At 51.4% G+C, this 22421-nt stretch overlaps 9 protein-coding genes across 9 annotated transcripts; 5 read left to right on the forward strand and 4 right to left on the reverse strand.

The window, feature by feature from the left end:
- Positions 1 to 950: 950 nt before the first annotated feature.
- Positions 951 to 1493, forward strand: JN550_009208 (uncharacterized protein; the record flags this gene model as incomplete). The annotated part of the gene is made up of 1 exon (XM_049321255.1): positions 951 to 1493. One exon carries the CDS (start codon positions 951 to 953, stop codon positions 1491 to 1493), a length of 543 nt encoding a protein of 180 aa, XP_049168784.1.
- Positions 1494 to 2026: 533 nt separating this feature from the next.
- JN550_009209 (uncharacterized protein) lies at positions 2027 to 3202 on the forward strand (the record flags this gene model as incomplete). The annotated part of the gene is made up of 1 exon (XM_049321256.1): positions 2027 to 3202. The coding sequence occupies one exon, from the start codon at positions 2027 to 2029 to the stop codon at positions 3200 to 3202; it is 1176 nt and encodes a 391-aa protein (XP_049168785.1).
- A 4129-nt stretch (positions 3203 to 7331) lies between these two features.
- JN550_009210 (uncharacterized protein) lies at positions 7332 to 8970 on the forward strand (the record flags this gene model as incomplete). Its single annotated transcript, XM_049321257.1, has 2 exons — positions 7332 to 7504; positions 7563 to 8970. 2 exons carry the CDS (start codon positions 7332 to 7334, stop codon positions 8968 to 8970), a joined length of 1581 nt encoding a protein of 526 aa, XP_049168786.1.
- Positions 8971 to 9359: 389 nt separating this feature from the next.
- On the reverse strand, positions 9360 to 10337 carry JN550_009211 (uncharacterized protein; the record flags this gene model as incomplete). The annotated part of the gene is made up of 1 exon (XM_049321258.1): positions 9360 to 10337. The coding sequence occupies one exon, from the start codon at positions 10335 to 10337 to the stop codon at positions 9360 to 9362; it is 978 nt and encodes a 325-aa protein (XP_049168787.1).
- A 946-nt stretch (positions 10338 to 11283) lies between these two features.
- On the forward strand, positions 11284 to 12495 carry JN550_009212 (uncharacterized protein; the record flags this gene model as incomplete). The annotated part of the gene is made up of 3 exons (XM_049321260.1): positions 11284 to 11727; positions 11782 to 11868; positions 11938 to 12495. The coding sequence occupies 3 exons, from the start codon at positions 11284 to 11286 to the stop codon at positions 12493 to 12495; spliced, it is 1089 nt and encodes a 362-aa protein (XP_049168788.1).
- A 333-nt stretch (positions 12496 to 12828) lies between these two features.
- Positions 12829 to 14594, reverse strand: JN550_009213 (uncharacterized protein; the record flags this gene model as incomplete). The annotated part of the gene is made up of 3 exons (XM_049321261.1): positions 12829 to 13843; positions 13905 to 14398; positions 14454 to 14594. 3 exons carry the CDS (start codon positions 14592 to 14594, stop codon positions 12829 to 12831), a joined length of 1650 nt encoding a protein of 549 aa, XP_049168789.1.
- Positions 14595 to 15076: 482 nt separating this feature from the next.
- JN550_009214 (uncharacterized protein) lies at positions 15077 to 16700 on the reverse strand (the record flags this gene model as incomplete). Its single annotated transcript, XM_049321262.1, has 4 exons — positions 15077 to 15945; positions 16008 to 16166; positions 16218 to 16378; positions 16438 to 16700. The coding sequence occupies 4 exons, from the start codon at positions 16698 to 16700 to the stop codon at positions 15077 to 15079; spliced, it is 1452 nt and encodes a 483-aa protein (XP_049168790.1).
- Positions 16701 to 18158: 1458 nt separating this feature from the next.
- On the forward strand, positions 18159 to 19462 carry JN550_009215 (uncharacterized protein; the record flags this gene model as incomplete). The annotated part of the gene is made up of 2 exons (XM_049321263.1): positions 18159 to 18967; positions 19036 to 19462. 2 exons carry the CDS (start codon positions 18159 to 18161, stop codon positions 19460 to 19462), a joined length of 1236 nt encoding a protein of 411 aa, XP_049168791.1.
- A 221-nt stretch (positions 19463 to 19683) lies between these two features.
- JN550_009216 (uncharacterized protein) lies at positions 19684 to 21496 on the reverse strand (the record flags this gene model as incomplete). Its single annotated transcript, XM_049321264.1, has 3 exons — positions 19684 to 20371; positions 20426 to 21181; positions 21237 to 21496. The coding sequence occupies 3 exons, from the start codon at positions 21494 to 21496 to the stop codon at positions 19684 to 19686; spliced, it is 1704 nt and encodes a 567-aa protein (XP_049168792.1).
- Positions 21497 to 22421: the final 925 nt, after the last annotated feature.

A 22421-nucleotide genomic window follows, 5' to 3' on the forward strand; every position in this document is an offset into this window, starting at 1 on the left:
GACTGGCCCAGTTCGACTACGCTGCTCGCACAAGCTGGTCTACGTGGGCCATGTCAAGCTGCGCCCAAGAGAAACCTATGTTGCAGACGCGCGGCATTTATTAGTTGTCAGTTGCTTCTGTGGTGATTCTGCCAGCAGAAAGGGTGCCGTCGTGGTGGGCGACGTGGCGCTCACTAGTGCTTGGGCAGGATGGTATCAAGCAGAACTGAAACCGGCAAAGCAATCGCTAGCATCCTATTTTCAAGTGCAGAATACCAGGACTGGTACTCCGTACATGCTAGAGGGACTTGATTTCACCATGCGGCGCATGTCGCACGTAGCGGGAAATAGGCTGCCGAGAATAGCTGCCCACTAACCTGGCAGTACGGGCGTCAGCAAAGACCTGGGCACCGAGGGACCTCGTCACTTCTAGGGGGTTAGCCATGGCAGATGGAGGGCGATGGAAATACCTCGGCCGTCATCATCATACCACTGCACACGGTCCCGACAAGAGAACAGCGCTCGGGGGCTAAAAACAGGTCCTGATTCAGTCATCGCTGCCCAGAACCAGCAGTTTGACGAGCCCAGCGGCTGGTACCTGCAGGAAGGGGGGCAGCTCGCAGCCAGTCACAGGCTGAGGAGCCGGTTTCCAAGAGAGGATGGGGTCTGACGGCGTCAAACCAGAAACGGGCCGTCCGTTTACTGTGATCGCAGAGTTTCCCCCTAGTCAACTTACCTGCCTACCGGTACTACCTACCGTAGATAGCTTTGTCGTGGTGGAAGCCTTTCCGCTTCTCCTCAATCACTCACACACAAGAGACACACTGCCGGCAGAAGGAAGCAGATTTGGGGCTGTCTGTCATCGCAGTGCGTAGGCGGCGAACGCGGACGAATGCCTGTCCTCGTGTGGCCATCTTGTACCAAATGACAGCTGCTCATCTTATTCCGTAAAGCAGGTGGGATCTTGTCGAATGATACGAGGTCGCTATCTTTATCTCCTGGTACCTGGGTACGGACCCGACTTGGACGGAGACGGGGGCAGCACATGGCAACAACAAGAACTGGGGCCACGAAACTTGGAAAAGCCAATGGCTTGGCTGGCGCCCATGGCCCGCCAGCTTCCGTCCGAACGGTCGTGTAAGCGTGAAAAGCCCACAGCAAGCCCCGGGACCAACAGTGAAAACCCTGGTGTCCGTCCGCCAGGTCCCACCGTTCAGGTTGTCCAGACCGATCAGGGCTCCATAAATTCGCAGGGTTGTCTCGCCCCTGGCGATCCGCCGCGTGCCGTCCAATCAGCGGCCGCGGTGCCTGGCAGGACCTGGAGAGTAGTGCCCAAAGGTTGCCAGAGCCCGCTGCAGGCCCCGCATCGTCAGCCATCCAGCGGCCACGCAGCCCACGCCATCTTCACCAACCGGGCCCCGAGACCCCTGGCGCATCGCTGCCATCCCGTCCAATCCTTCACAGGCGACCCGCAGCAAACACATGCCCTCCTGGACCATCGTCTGCCCATTTAATTCCCTCCCCCCACACGTTACGAATACAATCCTTTCCTGTCCTCTGCCAGCAACGCTTTGTTCTCTGCATATCCGTTCATTTCACCGTTCGTTTCCACAGGTCGCCAGCTTCGATCTCTTCCCTGAGCTTGCCTCACTTTACACCCCGTGATTGCCGTCTCCACCCGTCCGTTTGTATATTGTCCGTGTTGCCCAACGATACACAGCCATATACACCACAATCACACTCCCAATTTCACTGCTCCGGTAGACAGCAACTCACTTCTCGAGAACGCATCATTCTTTTCTGCGTCCCTCGGCAGCCCACAGATACCGGCCCTCTGATATTGGTTCACTCATTCTCATCGACGATCACCATCATCGTCATTCGTTCTCTGGCTGGCTCCTACGCACTCATTACAACGGAAACAAACAAAGCAGAAACATCACACAGCGTCATCTGACATTAACTGACCACCTCGACGACACAAAAGCCTGACCTTTTCGTCCAGGACGTCTCACCATACACGTGCTTGCCTGCAACTATCTTCAAAATGTTCACCAAGTACATTGTCCCGGCTGCCTTGTGCGCCACCAACCTTGTCGAGGCCTCGAGCCGTCACCGACACATGCACAAGAGGGACTACATCGCTACTGAGGTCGAGATCGTCACCGACTACGTGACCGTCACTGTCTACGAGGGCGAGGAGGGCGCAGCCACCGCCGCTGCCGCCGATAAGTCCTTCTACGCGGCTAGCCGCCCCTCCACCACCAGCATCGTCGTCCCGGAGGCATCGACTTCGGCATCCGTTGTTGTTGCTCCTTCGGTCGTTGCCGAGCCTGCGGCATCCAGCCCGACTACCCTGGCCACCTCGGTCGTCGTGGCCCCTTCGTCGGTCCAGACTGAGGCTGCTGCCGTCCCCACCACTTACGCACCCAACCCCGTCACTACCACTGAAGCTGCTACCTCATCCACGAGCACCGCAGCTGCCACCACCTCGGTCTCCAGCGGCGGCAGCGGCAGCACCTCTGGCAAGCGTGGTCTCGCTTACAACAGTGCCAGCCTCGTTTCTAGCATTCTGTCCGTGGGCAGCAGCAAGTTCGACTGGTGCTACGACTGGGGCTTCAACAGCGGTGGTCTCACTGCTGACATCACCTACATTCCCATGCTCTGGGGACCCACACACTACACTTCGGCTTGGGACACTGCCGCAGAGAAGGCCATCTCCGACAATGTTGGCGCTCTGTTCAGCTTCAACGAGTGTGACAACGCTGGTCAGGCCAACCTGGCCGCTACCGATGCTGCCAACTACCACCAGCAGTACCTCAACCCTTACAAGGGACGTATCTCCATTGGCGCTCCTTCCATCACCAGCAGTGCTTCCGCCGGCCAGGGTCTTGACTGGCTTTCGGCCTTCATGACTGCTTGCAGCGGAAACTGCGCGGTTGACTTCATCAACTTGCACTGGTATGGACCTGGAGGCCAGGAGGGCGCCACCGAGTTCCTCGCCTTCCTGGACAAGGCCCACGAGCAGTTCTCCCTGCCCGTCTGGGTAACCGAGTTCGCTGCTACCTCTGGCGACGAGACTGAGTTCATGACTTATGCTCTCGAGCAGCTCGATACCAACTCGGCCTACAACTACGTTCAGAAGTACTCGTACTTCTACACCGACACTCTGTTCAGCGGCACCACCCTGACCTCTCTGGGCCAGACCTACGCCACTGCCTAAATGTCACGTGTAGATCTCGATTCTCTTCTTGTACCACCATAGGGGCATAGGCGATATTGCGTTTGGATGGGGCGGTAAAAATTTTCACTTCACTTTGTACATATTTGCACGGTCTTGCGTTAAGGAGCCAACCAAGCATCTAGTCGACGGGATCTCGGCGGCAGATGTCGCATCACTTGTTGATTAGATGGACACAGGCAAACTCAGGAAACAAGGATAGACTCACGAGCTCATGACCACACAAAATGAACTGCGATTGCAATGTGACTGATGCATACATGACTTTGGTCCCGCCGTGATGGATATGGAACTGAAGAGCTCAGGACTGGGGAAGCACTCCAAAATTTCCTAGCTTCCAAGAAGTCCCTGGCCCTGATCTTGCCTAACGTGTATGCAAATCTAGTAAGGCATAGGATGCACTTGGTCCATGCTCCCGTCGTAACAGGCAAGGAGATACTACCTCAGCAACGGTAGGCCACAAGGAGTCATGACTCGCGCCGTGGCCGTGCCAGTATTTATACGACGAACACACAGGTCCCCTTGGCCCGTTCGCAAACCAATGTCACCTTGACGCTTCCCCCCCGAGATCCCCTCCCGCCGCCTAAACTATGGCCAACCAAGCCAACTTTCTCCCTCTTTGGAAAAGGGAAAGATCCGACAGCGAACAACGATTCCGAACTTTGGTGCTAGGGGACATCATCCGCACAGCACAGCAAGGTTTGCACCGGTGAGGTGGTCCAGGACTCGCACATTTGGGGGACAAGGTTTGGTGCTGTCCATCTCGCTGCCACGTGGGGCTCCTCTCTGCCACGTTGGGCATTGGGTTTGGATCTTTACGGATAAAGACTGGTGTGAACTACATCATCCTTGCGACTAGAAACTATGCTTTGATCACGGGGGAAAAGAGCCACTGACATGTGTGAAACTCTGTTTCTCCCGCGTTCGGGTTGTGGGGTAGTATGTTGGGGCCTGCGAAGGGTGTGGCTACCATTGAACAGGAAATAGGAATATGATGATTCAAACTGAGAATCTGAGGTTTTATTTAAGTCAGTGTGTATTATCTATCGAAATAGTAGAATGTGAGTGCAGAGGATGCAAAAAAGCAAAAACATACAACACCGGGTATTCGCTGGTGGTCACCCACCCAACTACTAATCCAGCGATCGCCAGTTTATCTATGGGAGAGCGGACGGGATCCCGAGTTCTCTAGCGTCTATGGTCGTATGTATCAGTTCTCAGTTTGTAAAGCGTTATATACGGTATGCAGGCATGAAGCTTCACCGCCTCTTTGCCCGGGATCTACCTAGCATGTCAAAGGGCTTACCTATATGCGTTGATGTTGCTGATTCTGGCCAACATCAGTTCTTTACTTCAAAAAAAGGAAAGAAAGAAAAAAAAGGAAAAAAAGGCATCATGACCAGCATCTGACATGCGAAGACCGTGTCCGTAGGTCATTCCGAAGTTCACATCTCAACCTAGCACACAATAGCTCTCTGCTAAATGGCATGCCTGAGGCTGTAACAGAAGGAACCCCTTTCGATATGGAAAACTTACTTCGTAGTATGGCTGCGTTTTGCCACTTTTGTCACACTCGTGCCTTATATTAACAAGGCAAGTGAACCGCGTAAAATGAAACGAAATCTCATCCGCGATCTCCGGTACGAATATTGCGTCAAATTGTAAAGGTGTAAGAACAAATCTGCCTTGATTGCCGCTGTGAGACTTGAGCGAGCGCATAAGTCTTCATGCATCGTCACGGTCGTGAGACGTTACCACTGTCATGAGTAGAAGGACTACCTTGCAGAGAAGGGTCATGACTCTGCATGGATTAGCACCATGAAGTTCATTCAGCACTTTGAGCTTTATCAATTGATCATCAAAGCACGGTTGTCAACTCCAACCCTGTGAGCCGCATCCACAGCAGGTTCGCTCTCGCTTAGGAGTTCCAAAGCAGCCTGGAGGCTTTCACGACAAGGTCACATGCTTCTCGCTTTCTGGGATTCGCCGTTGCGAAATCTTGTATTTCGTACGCTTCATGTCTCTCAAGGATAGATATGGTGTCTTACTGGCGCCCTTTGGTCGTGTTGGTAGAACAGCAAAACACCGAGATGAGGGTATGAAGGTGAGGGAGATAAAAAGCATATCACCAAATCGGAAGAGGTCCCCTAATACATATATGTAAATGATTCATTCCTCGACGCGTGATCTGCTCTTTTGAAAACGTATATATATTACAGACAAGATGTATTGAAATATGCGGAACAGGCAATCAGCTATCAGACACCGGAAATTTGGATAGCATTTTCTTTCAGTCAGATGAGCTTATCCGCGGGACCTGATCGCGAACATGTGAGATTCCCCAAGTGACCCTAGTTTCGCTACTGATCATACGTCCGCCAATCTCGGTACACAGTAAGGAGATTTCGCGATCTTGCACACCCGTCCTCTCAGGTGTGCCAGCTCAGGAGCGACCATCGCCTGCCCAAGGGACCACACCAGCCAAATCGCATGCAAGAGCTTAATCGAAGAGTTGCCAAAGAGAAGGCAGGCTCACGGCTTTATTGTGGACACAAGTTTATGGGTTGCATTAATGGGATCGAGCGGCGGCGCGACTGGCTAAAATACCAAATCTATAGTTTGAGGAGCCCCAAACGATTCGAGACCCGGCGTGACAAACTGAGAGACGAATTTAGCATCGCTTAGTAACAATCAAAGAAGTCTAGTGTCGCCTCCATTTTAGATATTTTAGAGGGTATTAAGTCACTCCACCAACTTTTCAAGCTTGCCGAACACAACTTAGGGAGGCATCTGGTTTTTTTTGGACTGGATATAACGGGAAAGATCTGTAATGGCGAAGGGCTTTCGTGTACGAGCCCGAAAATATGTTAAAAACCACGAAGTCTGCGACGATCGAGAGACTTGCTAAAAGCATGCGATCCTTGGGGTTCTCGCGCCTTGCCCCTCTGCACTCGAAGATATTCCCGTACGGAAACTCCCAGGTTACCGTGCCCCGCCTCCGAGACTGTCAGGCAGTCACGGCAGTAAGCCTTAGCGAGGGAGCAGTGAGTCTGATGCTATGACCTTTATTGCTGTATCTTTGTGTAACTCTTCGTGTCCTGTCGTTGCAGTACTTCCTAGTGTTTAGTCTCAGGGCATCACGTGAAGCAACTTGTAAAATAGTTCAAGCATCTACAAAGTAACGAATGACGAGCAGCAAGAAACAAGGGGAGGAAGGTGAATACAACACTCTTTTCATTCTCAGGTCATGGGGTGATGTATGCAAATGCGCGACACTTGGTACGTAGTCACACGATTTTGCTACGCTTCCCACGATGTTAGACATGAGGAAAGGATGGACAAGTCTTGGAATATATTAGTAAGCAACCATAAACAGAATATAAGTTACATGTTTTAGTTCATAATCCTGCTATATTCGATATTCAGTTAGAACCAACGTGAGATAAGAATTTAAGGCGAGATAGATGCCTCCTCGTTTACCGTACTATGTAGTTTGCCACGATGCATCTCGTCTGGACAGTCTGGGCAAGGCTTACGCCAATACTCGCATGCCAGTGAAGGTTACATCGCTAATTGAGGGTAATAGTGATGGTCGTAGGAGGCACACTTACCGACAGTCTGAGAAGTCTTTACCCCAGGTTGATCCACTTAATTGGGTCTGTTGGCTGTCTTTCGTCCTGTAAGCCGCTATGTTAGCTGTAGCCTGACAGAATTATCTACGTGAATCCTTGAGTACATTGGAACACAGGTACCTTGATGAGTTACATTGAACCATGTACCCATGAGACGGTGCAGGTACCTGGTAGTACCAGGGTATCGCTTTAAGCACCCACCTGCAGGTAAGCTCCACAACATACGACCTCCATGCATGCGCTAAGATTCTGGAGGATAATCCAGGCATACGACACACGCTTGTGCTAAGTATCTGCGCTTAAGATGAATGATCAGTCAATGGATACTTACTAATGCTGAGCACTTCACTCCTTTACCCATGATCGACTGACATTCACTTGATTGGTGTGTTAGTCGCAGACTCGCCACTGGGTTTATAGCCCTGGCCGCTACCTACTGCCGGCCAGCCTCTTCCGGAAACCATTTATCGCAAAGAGGGATGGAGCTTCAATATTACCCTATTGTTATTGTTGGTGCCGGAGAGTCTGGTATTGCGACGGCCTGTCGATTGAAGCAAAAGTTAGGTTTTCACGATTTTGTTCTCTTCGACCGGCAAGGAGACATTGGTGGAACTTGGTACATCAATCGGTACCCGGGTGTAGCCTGTGACATGTAAGTTACCTGAGAATGAAGGTGCAGCATTTTGCTGAGACGAGTGCGTTAAATCCAGACCGGCCTTACTCTACTCCTTTTCTTTCGCTCCCAACTACAGTTGGACATCTTTATTCCCAGAGGGACAGGAGATTCTCAACTACCTGGGCGACGTCTGTCGCAAATTCCGTGTTACCGACCATTTGCGGCTCAATACCGAGGTGACAGACGCAATATGGCTCCAGGACGAAGAAGAATGGGAGCTGACGCTCACGCACCTCGCAGAAGGGGCGGGTGACTTGAGCGCAGCAGACAGGCATGCCCGGGTTCAAAAACATGGAGAGGCAAGCGTTCATCTCAAGCGTGAGCGCGTGCGTGCGAAAATCCTGGTGAGCTGCGTTGGCGGGCTTGTCGAGCCCAAGGCCTGGCCCAGTGACATCCCCGGTGTTGAGACCTTTCAGGGGGACATGTTCCATTCTGCCCGATGGGACTACAGCGTGCCGCTCGCGGACCGAAATGTCGTGGTTATCGGCGCCGGCTCTAGTGCCGCACAATTCGTACCGCGACTGACCAAAGCACCATTCTTGGCGAAGTCGGTCACACAGCTCATGAAATCACCACCATGGGTGAACCCACGGCCTCCTGTGCCGCAGGCGTGGCGCAAGTACTCGCGGACTGCCTTGAATACCGTGCCAGGTCTGGGGAAGCTTCTAAGACTGCTGTTGTTCTTAGGAGCAGAGTCTTTCTGGCTCTTGTTTGGGGTGTCAGACTTCAGTGTTCGGCGCCGGAAGCGATTCGAGGCCAGAATCCTGCGCAACTTGGAAAGAACCGTGTCCGAAGAGTATCGACGGATCCTAGTTCCGGACTACCCAGTAGGCTGCAAGCGTACCGTTCTCGATGGCCAATGGCTTGAATGCCTCAACGAGGGCAACGTCGACCTCACAAATCGACCACTTCTCTCCGTACAGTCCGGCGGAGTTACCCTCGGGCACCGGCCTGGCTACGCCACAGAACCATCCGACGAAACATTACAGCTGCCGGCTGACGTGATTATTCTCGCCAACGGGTTTGACACTTCAACGTTCCTACATTCTCTAAAAGTCACTGGAGTTGGGGGCAAATCGCTTCAGGAAGTATGGGCCGAAAGGGGAGGGCCGCACGCGTACCTCGGCCTCGGAGTCGATGGCTTCCCGAACTTCTTCACCATACTCGGGCCCAACACCCTGAGTGGGCATTCATCCGCCATCCTGGCTAGCGAGAATGCCATCTCATATATGCTCAACTTCGTCCCAGGGATCTTGTCAGGAGAGGTTAGGACGGTGCAGATCAAGACGCAGCCGCTGCTCGATTACACCGCCGATGTCCAGGCCAGAACCAAGACCAAAGTCTGGCCCAGTTGCAACAGCTGGTACCTGGGTGCCAAGGGGTGGAACAGTGCCGTTTGCCCGTACGTCTTGCGTGCCGATACAATCATACACCCTCACTGACATGCACTAGGTATTCTCAACTCCAATTCACCTTTATGTGCATGTTCCCAAGATGGCATCATTGGGACGTGAAGTACACTGAGAAGGGTCTTGCCAGGCGATATTTTCGTCGACGGGCCGCCTGTTTTCTCGTCTTCTCTCTGACAGTAATGGCTGTCATGCTGAAATTTCTAAGATAGAAGTAGACCACATGAATCAAGGCAGTATCTCATGGCATATATTATCTAAAAGCACCCAGGGAGTTTTGATTCTCCCATATACGTCAGTGATATCTTGAGACTATAACCTGAGAGCTCTGTTATGTATGATAAGAGATTCGCAACCCCGTAAGTGAAAGCAATGCGCAAGTATTCGCTGCAGGAGAACAGTCTGAGTGTCGGGCACGTTCTCTACGACCAGGGCCCTGAATGGAGCCACGCAAAGATTCTACCATAGAGTGCCACGTTGGCCTCTTTCCTTCTGATCTCCGCGCTCGGAGCCCGCTTTCTGAGGTGTGTGAAGTTATGTGCCATCCCTCTCATCAGTTCCCATTTGACTTTTCCCCTCTCCCAGGTATCACTCTCAGACTTGCCCTCATTATCCGGAGATAATGCCATCTTCTCTGCGAAATCCCGACTTTCGAGGCACAGACAGTCTTCTTCGGCGCCAATGACGCACAGCCAAGCAGCCAGTGCATCTCTCTTGGCATATATCGGTGAGAGCAGAGGGTTGGTGGGGTTGGTGCCAGGAGTCATGTATGCTTCATTGAAAATACCCAGAATGCCGGCCAACATGTCTGGCTTATCTGATCGTAGCCTGGTTTCGAGCTTACGTGAAACAGGCGTCGCCATGTCCAAGGGGGCAAAGAACGAGACCACCGCCTGGATGACATCATGCAGTTCGGCTCTCTGGGACGCGGCCAAGGCGAGGTTGCCTCCAGCTGAGAAGCCACCCATAGCGATGCGCCTACGGTCTATTGGAAGCTCCTCATCAGCTATAGCTGCACCTGCAATGGCTACCACGTCGTTGATGGGCCCAGGGAACGGGTTCCGAGGTGCCTTGTGGTAGTCAATGTTCACAACGACGACGTTGAATGTATTGGCAATGTACGAGCAGAATTCGTCATCATCCAAGGCTTCCATGAGGGTCCAGCCGCCGCCATGTATATTGAGATAAAGGGGAAGAGGTGCCCGGTGCGACTCATATGCCCGTGGAATGTGAATGCGATTGCGCAGCTTCGGCCTGACATGATAAGTCTTGACCAGAGTCGGGGCGCAGTGTGCCGAAGGAGGCTCGACTGCACGCCAGACAATGAGAAGAGCGCTCACGGCGGCTTTTAGAGACCATATGCGAATCAAGCTCACAAGGCGGCTGAGAAACGAGGGCATTTTGCTATTCTGTCGAATGGGCCATGTGTCTGAGGGACAAGTCCACCGGGAAACGATTAGTATTTCGAATAACGTAGAGGCCTTGATTACGGGTATCTTGCCGATAATCTAAAGATTACCTATAGCTTGGCAAGCCTGTGTGTGCAAGTGGAACGAGGTTACATGCGAATGGTGCATGGTTTCATTTCTCCAAGCTTACGTCACTTCATTCCGATTGTCCCAGACTGTGTTAAGAGGGAAGTAAGTACCTAGGCCCTTTGGTCTTCTACGTAATAGGCATGTAGGAACTTCCAAAGCATGCAGATGCAGTCAGCGAACAGACTTAGTAGTTTCAAAGTCCATGCACGTCTTAATGCTCAAGCAATCCAGTCATGTAGTCAGCAAGAGCTAAGGGTAACATGCAGTTGGTGAATAGATGCACTAGAAATAGAATCTAAGCCTTGCGGCCGACAATGCAGTCAGAAAGATAGCAGTGTAGCACTCGGCCATCACGATACACATTTTTCGGCTGTCGGGGCCCGGAGAGAACATGCATCTACAGGCCAGATTGGATTCGCGCTATAAGCCTAACGCGAAAATATAGGCGGCCCCGTAAATGTCATTTCTTTGATAATCGATTTCTTGCAAGTCCTTTTTGGAGCATTTCCTCTTTTTTAGCCATACCCTCTGAAGAAAGACACTCTCTACCAAGTCAATGCGCGTGAGCCTTATCTCTTTCTTCTGAGGAACGTCTATCAGGATGGCGCCAACAGGTACCGACGCAGTACATATTCTTCTACCTCTGGTCCAGATCTTAGCACTGGCATGCCCTCCGTTCCAAAACAGAGCTTTCATATTCGTGCCCTTGATCGGGACGCTGGCCTACGCATCAGCAACCAATTTGGCCCCTTACAGTGCTGAAACTCGCGCTGCCTTGATTTCGCAATGGCCCTGGTATTTATTAACCATGGCGCACTTGATGTTTGTGCGGCCTGAACGGGAGTACTGGCGTATCGATCGACCGCAGCATGAGGCCGAGTCCATGTCTTTTGGGTGGCGGAAACTGAAATGGGCTGCGGCTTTGTGGGTGAATCCACGCGGCATCAAGTGGAGCCAGCAGATCAGGGGCGTCCGTCGTGGAGATGCCCCTGTCACCCGTTGGCACTTCGTGGTCTATCAGTTGCGCCGTTACCTCACATTTTACTTTATCGTAGACGCCATGATGGTTTACACGTTGAGGCACTTCTACTATCCTGGCGTTGATATGGCGACACTCACTGTACGCGCGACTTCTTGGTCTCGGTCCCTCTATAACAGCTGGCATGTGCTGCTGTCTGTCATTGCTCAGCTCCAGTTCCAGTATCTGGTATGCTCGGGGCTAACCGTCGCCATTGGCATCTACGATCCGGAGGTGAATCTTATTTCCATGACCCATCACGGGACAACCTGGCTTACATGGTGACAGGATTGGCCAGAATGGCTGGGTAGCTTCCAGGACCTGAGCTCAGTACGACTATTTTGGAATGCATGGGAACATCAAATCATCAGGAGAGTGAGTGCCCTTGATCTCGTTTGCCCGACTTGGCTAGAAACACAATGTTAACTATTACTGTTCAAATAGACATTCATGCTGTATAGCAGGGCATTTGTGTCCTTCCTTGATTTGCGCCGCGGTAGCAACCTGGACCAGTATACCCGCATATACTTTAGCTTCTTCCTTTCGGGCATCTTCCATGGCGTGACAAATTTTGTCATGCCTGCCAACGAGGGCGAGCCTCGTTGGGTGCGATTCCGTCTGCAGTTCATTTTCTACATGCTACAGCCCTTCGCCATCCAATTTGAGGACTTGGTTAAGTTTGTGTACAAGCATCTCATCCGGATGCCAAAGAAGCGCAGTGACTCACATGATCCCAAAGGGAAAGGTGACACCTCAGAGCCACTAGAGACTTCTGTGGGTGTTACGTGGACGAAAATCATAAGTCACATGTGGGTAATCTGCTGGGTATGGTTCTCGATGGGCTGGGCAGGCGATGCCTTGCTGAAGTCTGGTGTTGCTCGCTTAACACCCTTACCTGTGCCTATTGTAGAAAGGGTTCTGATTTACGCAGACGGGAATGTTTGGTTTCACACCAATGTGACGCCATGGGTACGCGCTTGGTTGGGTAAGGTTGGTCAGTAATGAGCTCATTCAAGACCGCAGAGGCCAAGAGATATAGTCAGATCGTTAAGTACTCATCAGATGGCTGTAAAGCAGCAGTTGTCATACTGCCACAGCAGATATAATCTTCTCAATTTTTCTAATCACGTTGGGTACACTCCAGACATAAATATGCTTTCGTGTCAGAACCAATATCAGGGCTTGGGTGCTCTTTCGTATTGGCAGGAGGTGAAAATCCTTCGGGGATGCTGCTAGAAATAGCCGGTTGAACGGTAAAGAAATGTTCTACTTGAGGATAAATTCACATTCTCACACTTTCGCAGCCCTGTACGAACGTTAACTTGCATCTTATTGCTATGAAGTGAGTACTTGTATTCTACAAGGAAACCCCTCGCTAGGATGTTGCATTCCAACCTGATAGGCCCTTTCGCCTGCTACTGTCATGTTATGTGGCTTTCCATCGTGATGTCCCTGTAGCCTGTCCCACTCTTCGTACGCCACAATAACATTGAATGTGCGTACAAGCATGACTAGAACCACTTTTATTTCCAGCACAGCGAGTTCTTGGCCTAGACAATTGCGCGGTCCGAACTCGAATGGCCGCCATGCGTCTCGAAGCGGGCGGTTGAGTTCGTCAGCTCGATCTGGCAGCCACCGCTCGGGCCGGAAGGCGTCTGGCATATTCCACAGAGCAGGGTCACGGTGTAGTGCCTGGTGCAGCGACCAAACCATGAAGCCCTCTGTAGGAAACCGTTGGCCACCAGCTAATACATGGGTACCAGGCTCGCCAGAGCGAGTGCTCGAGGCAGCCGGAAACAGGCGGAGGGTTTCTTTGATGACTGCCAAGGTATAGGGAAGCTGGTTCAACAGATACGGAGACTGACGTAGTAATGTGGCAGTTTCAGAAGTATTGGTACCCAAGACTGTATCATGCTCCTTGCGAAGTTCAGCAAGCGCCAAAGGATGGGTAGAAAGCAGATAGAGGGCGTAACATATAGTGCTGCTGGTCGTGTCGTGTCCGGCGAACATGAACAGGATGATCTGGTTTATGGCGAATTTCATGAAAGTCTCATCCAGGCGTTGGGTGCCTGTTGACCTGTTGAGGTATGTATCGATGGCTAGATCTGTGATAGACCTCCCGCGTTCTGCACCGTTGACCAGCGTCATCGATTTCGTGCGGTACCGTGTGTCTAGTTCTCGAGCCAGGTATTGGTCCATGGTTCTCTTGTTACGCCAACAGATGAGTGGGCGAAATGGATTGAACCGGGCGAGGAGATCCATATCATTCCCAAAATTAAGCCAAGGGATCTGATTGCGTAAAGCCTTCGCCAGCGGGTTCTGCCCACGCTGGGTGTTTAACTGGGTGTCTCTGGAGTTAATATGTAAGCCATGACTGACGGTATAAAACCACAGAATCATATTTCACTTACAGTGCGACTCGGCCGATGACGTCCATCGCAAGATTGGTGGTAGCCTCATGCAATGGAGCAAGCACTCCTTTCCTGGCTCGTTCATGCAGGATATCGCAGAAAGCCTCTGTATCCTCTACTAAACCAGGAACGAGTGTCATGAGATGGCTGCCATTGAACCCGGGACTGAATATAGCTCTCCACTCCCTCCAGTAATTCCCTTCCATAGTTAACAAGTCGAACCCGTGCGTCAGTGGATAGAGGAACCTGCGCAAAGCATGGTACTTGGGCAAGGAATGCTTCTGCGTGATCTGATAAGCTGCGTCCGGCGAGCTCACGATTAACATCTGCGGCCCAAAGGGCCACAGGTCCAGGTAGAATAGAGGACCCAGCTCAGGCATTGCTCGACGTATCTCACCTGCCATATAATGGGGATGGCAGTCTCGAGGCAGATTGGACATGATCGATGCCACATAAAGCAGGTGGCCGAATAGGGGGCTCCATGGTGGCATGGGCTAGAGATATGAATTCCATGTTATTTTCTAGCCGTGAGCAAAGAACGTAACGCACCAAGTTGCGTTCCTTTAGACGAAGGAACCTGCGTCGTGCAGCGTATAGTTTCATGAGAAAAGTGAATGTACTCGACACGATCACGCCCCAGAAGGCATGGCTGATCGACAGCTCTCCCAAAATGGGATCTAGTGCACCCATTTTTCGTAGCTCCTTGGAAATTAAACAGGCGACAATGACCTAGAAATCAGTCAGAGTGCGAGGATATGGTGCACTTATATGTAAGTAATGGGTTGTCTTATCTCAGATGCATATCCGTTTTATGGTACAAGAAGCACCCGCCCCGGTATCTGCATGATTAGGAATTTGCCAGGAGCCTTGGCTTCTTCCTCTTCCCACAGACACAGATTTAAGACACCATTCCACAATAGACACGTGTTGATATTAGTAAATTTGACGACTTTTTAAAACGGAGAAACACCTAATTCATAGGGAAGCAAGTTGGTCTTCGCGCAGGGGCAGATGCGGTGGATTTGGGTAAAATCAAAGCCTGTTTCTCATTTCAAGACTGCCACTCCGCACCCGGAAGGACACTGCAGTGGATCTTTTCATGCACTCTATCAAAATTGTGTAGGCATATTTTAGTCCATGACTGAGAACATATACCCTCGACGCAACTACGCTTACTGTTGGTAGAATCTCTCGCTTCCCCTTTCCACGAAGCGCAGTGGGACTGAGTCTCTGGGCTTGAAACTCAGGGTCGAGAGGCCTTCGCTCATCATATATCTAGCCTTAGCTGCAGTCAACTCCCACACTTCTGCGCGCTGAGCATGTCCCATCTTTTCTACCTCCTCATCAGTTGCCAGGTCGTCGACCGCCAGCTCGACGCTGTGGTGGCGCAAAAGAACCGCCAACGTGGCCACGGCTTCGACCAGCGCAAAGCGCCTGCCGATACATGCGCGCCGTCCCTCACTGAACGGAAGATAGGCGCCTTTGCAGGGGCGGAACGGTATCGGTAGGTCACCAGCCTGTTTGTGGTCTGCAGATGCCCCATCAAGGAGCCAGCGCTGCGGCCGGAAGGCATGCAGTTCTTCCTCGGGGCCTGGCCAGTAGTTTGGATTGCGATGCGCTGCGGGAATCACCACGTTGACGCGCGTTCCGGGTGGCACGTACACAGTACGGCCATTGAGGTCTAGTGGCTGCGGGCCTCGACCCAGTGCTGTAGTCTTCGGGAGGCTCATGAGAGGCGGTACTAGACGGAGTGTCTCGTTGAGTACGGCGCCTGGCATCGTTGCCAGGAGACGAGCACACTCTCTGTCGTAGTCCCAACTGGCAACGGGATAGTCTGCAGGGAACTGCGCATCAAGGTCGGCCTGCAGCTCACGCTGGCTGGCTGGATGCAGTGCAAGAAAAATCTGGGCAAAGTACATGGTGCTCGCTGTGGTTTCGTGCCCACCAAACATGAATATGAACGCATTACCAAGTACTTCGCGTTTGCTAAGGGCTTTCTGATCGTCTTTGCCCCCTGAGGCACTGTTTCTAATGAGAGCGCCTTTGCTCAACGTTACTTTCATTAGATGGTTCGAAGCGGAACAACGGGAGGCTATATCTCACCTAAGAGGTCCATTGATTCTACTTCCCCAGTGTTGTTGTCTTCTGAAGTATGTTCAGCCTCTATTCCTGCAAGTTTCTCCTGATACATGTCGGCCATATACGCAGACCACTCTTTATATGCTTGATAAGCTAGATTGGCTGTTTTGCTGGGGATATTTGCTGCGAGGATCTTGTTAACTCGACACGCCATCGAAACCAGAAGATACTTACCCAAGACCACGCTGGGTAATACAGCCACCATGAATAAGTTTTCTAAGACTGTGCTCAAAGCAGCCTTGAAACTCAACGTGTGGGCTTCAGGGATCGCGTCGCCATTTATGCCGGCATCCACACTCGAGCCACTGAGGGAAGGGGTTTCTCCCGGCCACACCCTGTCGTAAACATCTTATAAGCAATATACCAGCAACTGCCGGTGAAAAATAAACCTTACATTTTTCTTCCAAATCCAGCACGGCTTATCACGTGTAGACTCAGGGTTTTCATGTCTTCCCAGGCGTTTACTACCGTCTCGGGCGCATGGCCCGTCCCAATCCAACTTCGGGCTACTTGCTGCGCCTGGTGGAGTGTTTCCGTCCATACAATCCGAATATTCGTCTCCGAGAACGTGGCGGCTGTTGCCTTGCGGTGACGGACCCAGTCATTTCCCTCAGTCGTCACCAAATTTTTCCCGAAAATATCAATGGCCTCATACATCGCTGTGTCCTTGGGGAAGTCATTCCTTCTTTCGGTTATCTGACTGATCACATAGGCGTCGCACACCCATAGTATGTTACCGAATGGGGACACTGTGAGAAATACGTCGCTCCCGAGCTGCTTGTATGGCTCATGATAGCGCCTCCATGACCACCCAGGTACGAGGAACCTAACACAAGTTTAGTGAGATTAATATATCAGTGTTCGGGGTCTAACTCGATCCATGACGAGGTCCATGACGATGGCAGTTGACGCAACAGAGGCATCCAGAGTTTGTAGGTCAAGAGCCACCACAGCTGGTAGCCGCTCACAGGGACTACCACGTAGGGAATGCCTGCGGTGCATATTAGAAGATCAGTTGTCATAAGATCAATGGAAGTGTGGCGCCTGGACCTGAATTCTTTGCGAGCTTCAAGTTCTGCAAGAAATGGCATATCTGACGTGCAGCCAAAAATGCGCCGAGTAAAGTGACAACAGCCACCAAGCCTGAGGATTTCATCTTGGAGGGTATCGTTGACTCCATTTTTTCACACGCCAAAAGACGAGTAACTGCTAGATCACTGAAAACGAGAACCCATTGATGGCGTTTTGCCCTTCAGTGCTAGACTCACACATGAACTGCTTATCAGATATACCCGTATGGATAGGTATATTCAAGGATCCAGCATAGTCATATATCGCGATCTCGTGTTGAACGTAAGCCAAGGCTCAGTAGTGAGAGTATAGTTTGGCTTGCAGGCGGCCGACTAAGTTAATTTCTGACATGCAGTTCCATGCTTCGAGCTTCGTGATATGTTGCAATATTGGAAATGCATGTCATCATTCAGATACGGTTCGAGTGGACAAGATCCACAATAAGGAATCAAATATACGATACTGGCATGTCATCATTCAGACGCGGTTCGAGTGAACAAGACCCACAAATCAGGATTTCACTATACGACAATAGCTTGTCAGAGTCATACCAGCTTTTATTCCTTCCAGCAAAGACGATACAACACAACTCTTACCTAGATGCGCAAATTACCCAATCAGAACTTGTTCCGTGGATCTATATGACCAGTCAAACTATGCAGTCATGCTGGAGCCCATCGCAGCACTCCATAAACCGCGCAAATCTCCAAGATACTTACTGACAGAGGTACCCAGACCATAAGCGTATCATGCTCATGTATTCACGTACGATGGTCCTTTTGCACGAGTGATAACAGGGGTCGGTGGGTCAATGGACTTTTCATGCGATCGCCCTAGACAGCCTATCACTGGTCAGCTTTCGTATCAGTGGGATTCGACACCAGATGGACAAACAATTCCAGTAGATTGTAACTTGAAGTGTCTCAATAAACACGGCCAATACCCAATCCCTGAGGGTGAATTAAAGCTCCCATAATCTTCGTTGAGTCTTTTGCTAGGTTATTGCTCATCGTCTAGTCGATCAGTGCCACCTCTCTCGCCGTTATGGACTCCTACCTCGCTGCATCCGCTCCGCAATTGCTTCAGGCGCTGCCTGTCGTATCTGCCTTGCTGGTTCAATTGATACCCTCTGTTATTATTGCCTACGTCCCTGCATCTTCCATAGCAGCTCGGCGCATAGCGCTTCTTGCTGTAGCCATCCTTGCTGCGAATGCAGTAATTTTTATGCCCACTGTTGTACACAATTTTGTATGGCGCACCACATCGGCGGCTTTGACCGCCATACTGGCCACCCGATCCTGTGATGTGCTCTGCCTCCATCCGGTTGGCCCTAATGACATAGCAAAGCCATCAACTGAGAATGGCAGCGCTTCGGGTGACAGCATCCACAGCGGCGGCATCTTTGATTCAAGCCTTTTCCTAGCATGGCGCCAACTGTGGAACATGCGTGGCATTGGAACGAAGTGGTCTATCCGTGGTGTTACCCCATTCGACGCTTTAAAGCCTGACTATGTCCCCTCGCAAGGCGACTTTATAGGGGGCCACCTGGTGCGGATAGCCATCGCTTTGGTGGTTATGGACTTCTTCGCACACCAAGCACCCCAGAATGTAGCTATCAATTACACCTTCGACAAGCAACACCTGGCGTGGCGCCTGGCTGAAGTCGATGCAGAGGAGCTGTTTCTCCGCGTCGCCGGCACCGTTGGCTTTTGGGTAAACATGGCTTGCTACATCAGCACCATGTATAGCTGTCTGGCCGTAGTGTTTGTAGGCCTCGGCCTCGATACTCCGGCGGACTGGCCACCCGTCTTCGGTTCCATCTCGGATGGCTGGACGATCCAACGCTTTTGGGGGTGAGTTACATACCCTCCACGTACACCAGGTCTTCTCAAAACGCCCAGACTGACTGACTCCGATCCAGATTGACATGGCACCAGACCCTACGATCCCTACTATCGGCTAATTGCGATTACCTCCTTCTCTCCCTGCTCCGCCTGCCGCGGCAATCCATGCTCACTCGGCATGCGAGACTGGGCGCTTCGTTTGTTCTCTCAGGAGCACTTCACCACATTGTCGACGCCCTCGTAGGTGTCCCCTTATGTGAATCAGGCATGTTTAAATTCTTCGTCATGCAATGGGTGGGCATAATCATCGAGGATGTCCTTGCAACTCTGGGGCGGGTCGTGGGTGAAGGACGCCCTGGCCAGAAAATGCGCTACATGGGCTATGCTTGGGTGTTCTTATGGTTGGTTTGGACCACGCCGTCTGTGTTTTACCCTTACACTAGAGCAGCGGACGGAATCAGGATGGATCACTCCATGCTTCCCCGGAAGCTCTTGAGATCGTAGGAATCTAAGTCATACAGATAGCTTCTGATCAATTGAGACCGCGCCCTATTTGAAGACGATCATCATGCTTCTTAGCTCTCTTTTTGCCCGGATTCTCTGATGTCTGTACAGTCGACGTCCTTCGGATGGTGAATGAAGTCATATCTAGTTTAACTCTTGCTTGGCAAATGCGCTCAATTTAATTGCAATAAATTTCTAGCAATATCTATGTCACTCAACTACTAGGACCGTCTGCGCATGCGTACCATCACATCTCGATCCAGCGAGATGATGCCCCTAGATTCACAATTCTCCAGACCAGGGCCTCTTTCAGACGGTCTTCCACCCAGGTGCACATTTTTGACGAATTCAATGTCGAAAGAGGTCACAATCAGGGCAACTGCAGTCAAAATCTCCTGTTTGGCGAAAAAGCGCCCGGGGCAAATAATGCTGCCACCACCGAAGGGGAAGAAGTCCCCTGCCTTGATAGCATTTCCACTCTCTCGTCCCGCGCTTGGCACGCTGAGCTTCGGCGAGGCGACAGTTGATCCCTTACCTTTATGTAAGAATCGATCAGCCCAGAATTCATTGGGCGGGTGTCCGGGCACCGACCACACGTTCTCGTCCTGGTGTGACAGCCAGGATGGAGCGAGGATGAAATTTCCAGCTCGAAGTGTATAGCCATCGATTTCAATGTCGTTATGCAAGCGACGGGTAAGTGGTATCGATGCTCGGAGGCGCAGACATTCTTTGTACACAGAGCCTAGCAATGGCAGTCTGCAGAGAGCAGCGACATCGAGCTCGAGTGAACTGGAATTGTTCAAGCCCGCTATTGAAGAGAGTTCATCGCGCACACGGCTCAAAAGAGACGGCTCATATATCATTTCGATGAGCATGTACGCTGCCATTGGGATGGCATTGCCGTTGATTCTGCGGAAAATATTGTGAGTCTTGCAGTTTGGGTAGAAATGTGATGAGACTCACGCCCAGATCAACCCCATCTGCAGGGATGCGCGGCCCTCGAGACTCACCCCGTAACTCTGAAGACATTGCTCTCTGGCTCTCACTAAGCGATGTCCAAAGTTTGGCTCCCAGTCAGGGTTCTGCTGGGAAGCGGCCTGCCAGTCCATTTTAGCCCACCCGTTAGCCAGCCACCGTTTGGTGGCTTCCAGGCAATGGTCCCGGGCGTCCCAAGCCTGGCGACAGGCGAAGCGGGGGTTGCCCAGGAGAAGTTTCATAAAACCAGCGTCGTACTGCCAGAACTTTTTCGCGAAGCCCGGGTTTGACTCCAGGATCCCGGGCCCGGCCAAGACCATAGTGGAGGCCCTGAACATCTTATCTTGCAGCAGCTTATAAACTTGAGTCCGTTTCCACTTCCCTCGTGGCTCCTCGTCGATCATCCGAGAGAACTCGCTCACAAACATGCTGGTTAGGCAGTCTACAGCTCTGCCGTGGGCCAGGTTTTCAGCATAGATGTTGTGCAGCTGTCTCCAGATTCGCTCCTTTTCAGGGACCGGACTCAGAGGGGTGGCGAGCGTCCCCGAGTTGTCAATGCTGAGCCTTGTCGCGTCCTGCTCTGGAAGCCCTTTAACCGTCTGGGCTACACGGATCTGCATGAACTCGAAGGTGAGGTCCTTCGAATTCCGGAAGAGCGTCTGGATATTGTCGGCCCCGGTAATCATATACATATGTAAAGAAGCTACCCGGACTTTGATTGGGCCACGGCCAGGTGACATTGCGCTGCTAAACTATGAGCATCCCGTCAAAGATCTGCAGATAGGAGCATGTAACCAACATGGCAGTTTCATAGAATTTGTGCGGGTTCGTGGCGACCTCGAGGCCCCTTCCGATCCAAGGTATCCAGTATGGCAGGTTTGGTGGCTCCAAGCCCCTGTATCGACGATCGCCAAAGGCTGTCTCCACGTAGAAACGACATGTTGTGACAAGATAGGTGCCGGTAAATATCAAAAAAGCAAAGACTGAAACGAATCCACAGACTATAATTGGACTGCTGAAAATCAAGGGAACGTGGAAGTTTTGTATAAGGCTAGGCATGATGTCGAAGAATTGCGTCAATGTTGGCCCTATGGCGATATGATTACTGTCAATTTTGAATTGTAGGTATCTGAAGCACCATCCAAGCCTTCATGAGGTGTGAAAACTACAAATAGCATCTTATTTATGAGCATACTAACCCTGCCTCGGCATCAAGGCTGTTCAGTACCAGAATAGCTTGGATGCCTCATGGGTCAGCCAATCCCAGATGCTGCTTCAGGCGCCTCTCTGGCTGAGTAGCATCTGGCTCTATGGCATGCTACATACCTCGATTTTCTGGTGAGTTAGAAGAGTATGGCTGTAAGAGGGATAAGCTCCTGTGGCTACTTGATACGCTTACGATGCTTTCACTAGGTGAATTCCTTCCTCGATCGAGACTTTGCTGATCTGGTGTTCGGCCCCGCAGACTGTTGCCTACGACCTTCTCCAGAACATGCAAACTCCGTATGGCTTGTTGTGAGGTCTCTGAGAAACTTGATGATCTCTGGGCATGACATGGAATACGACAGCCATGGTCATAACGAGTAGAGCTGATTCCTCTCCTTGTGGAGCCCCCGAAGTCTCCGCGTCATGCTTCCCCAACATATCTGACTGTGTTACAACAGCCTTCTTATCTTGATGCAAGGATACATGGGCTCGGGGCTGTACAATGTATCGTGAAGTACTCTCGTCGTTTTGTCTAATTGCAGCCAAGTCCTTGTGGCGAGACTAGTATGAACGGTCAGCTGCAGCTGTCGTGAGAGGCGGCCGCTCATAGTAGGTGGGGCTCAATACCATGGTTGACGCCGGTGCTGGACTTATTTGCTGACTGCATATGTTGTCTTATCTCGTGTCATAGACGAACTACGATCAATTATACATACCAAAAATATGTTTGCTAATGTATCCCACTCTTTTCACGAGATAGCAGGTCAACCTAATCTGA

The sequence above is a fragment of the Neoarthrinium moseri genome, assembly GCF_022829205.1.
Source record: "Neoarthrinium moseri strain CBS 164.80 chromosome Unknown scaffold41_Wmoseri_CBS_16480, whole genome shotgun sequence".
Lineage (NCBI taxonomy): Eukaryota > Fungi > Ascomycota > Sordariomycetes > Amphisphaeriales > Apiosporaceae > Neoarthrinium > Neoarthrinium moseri.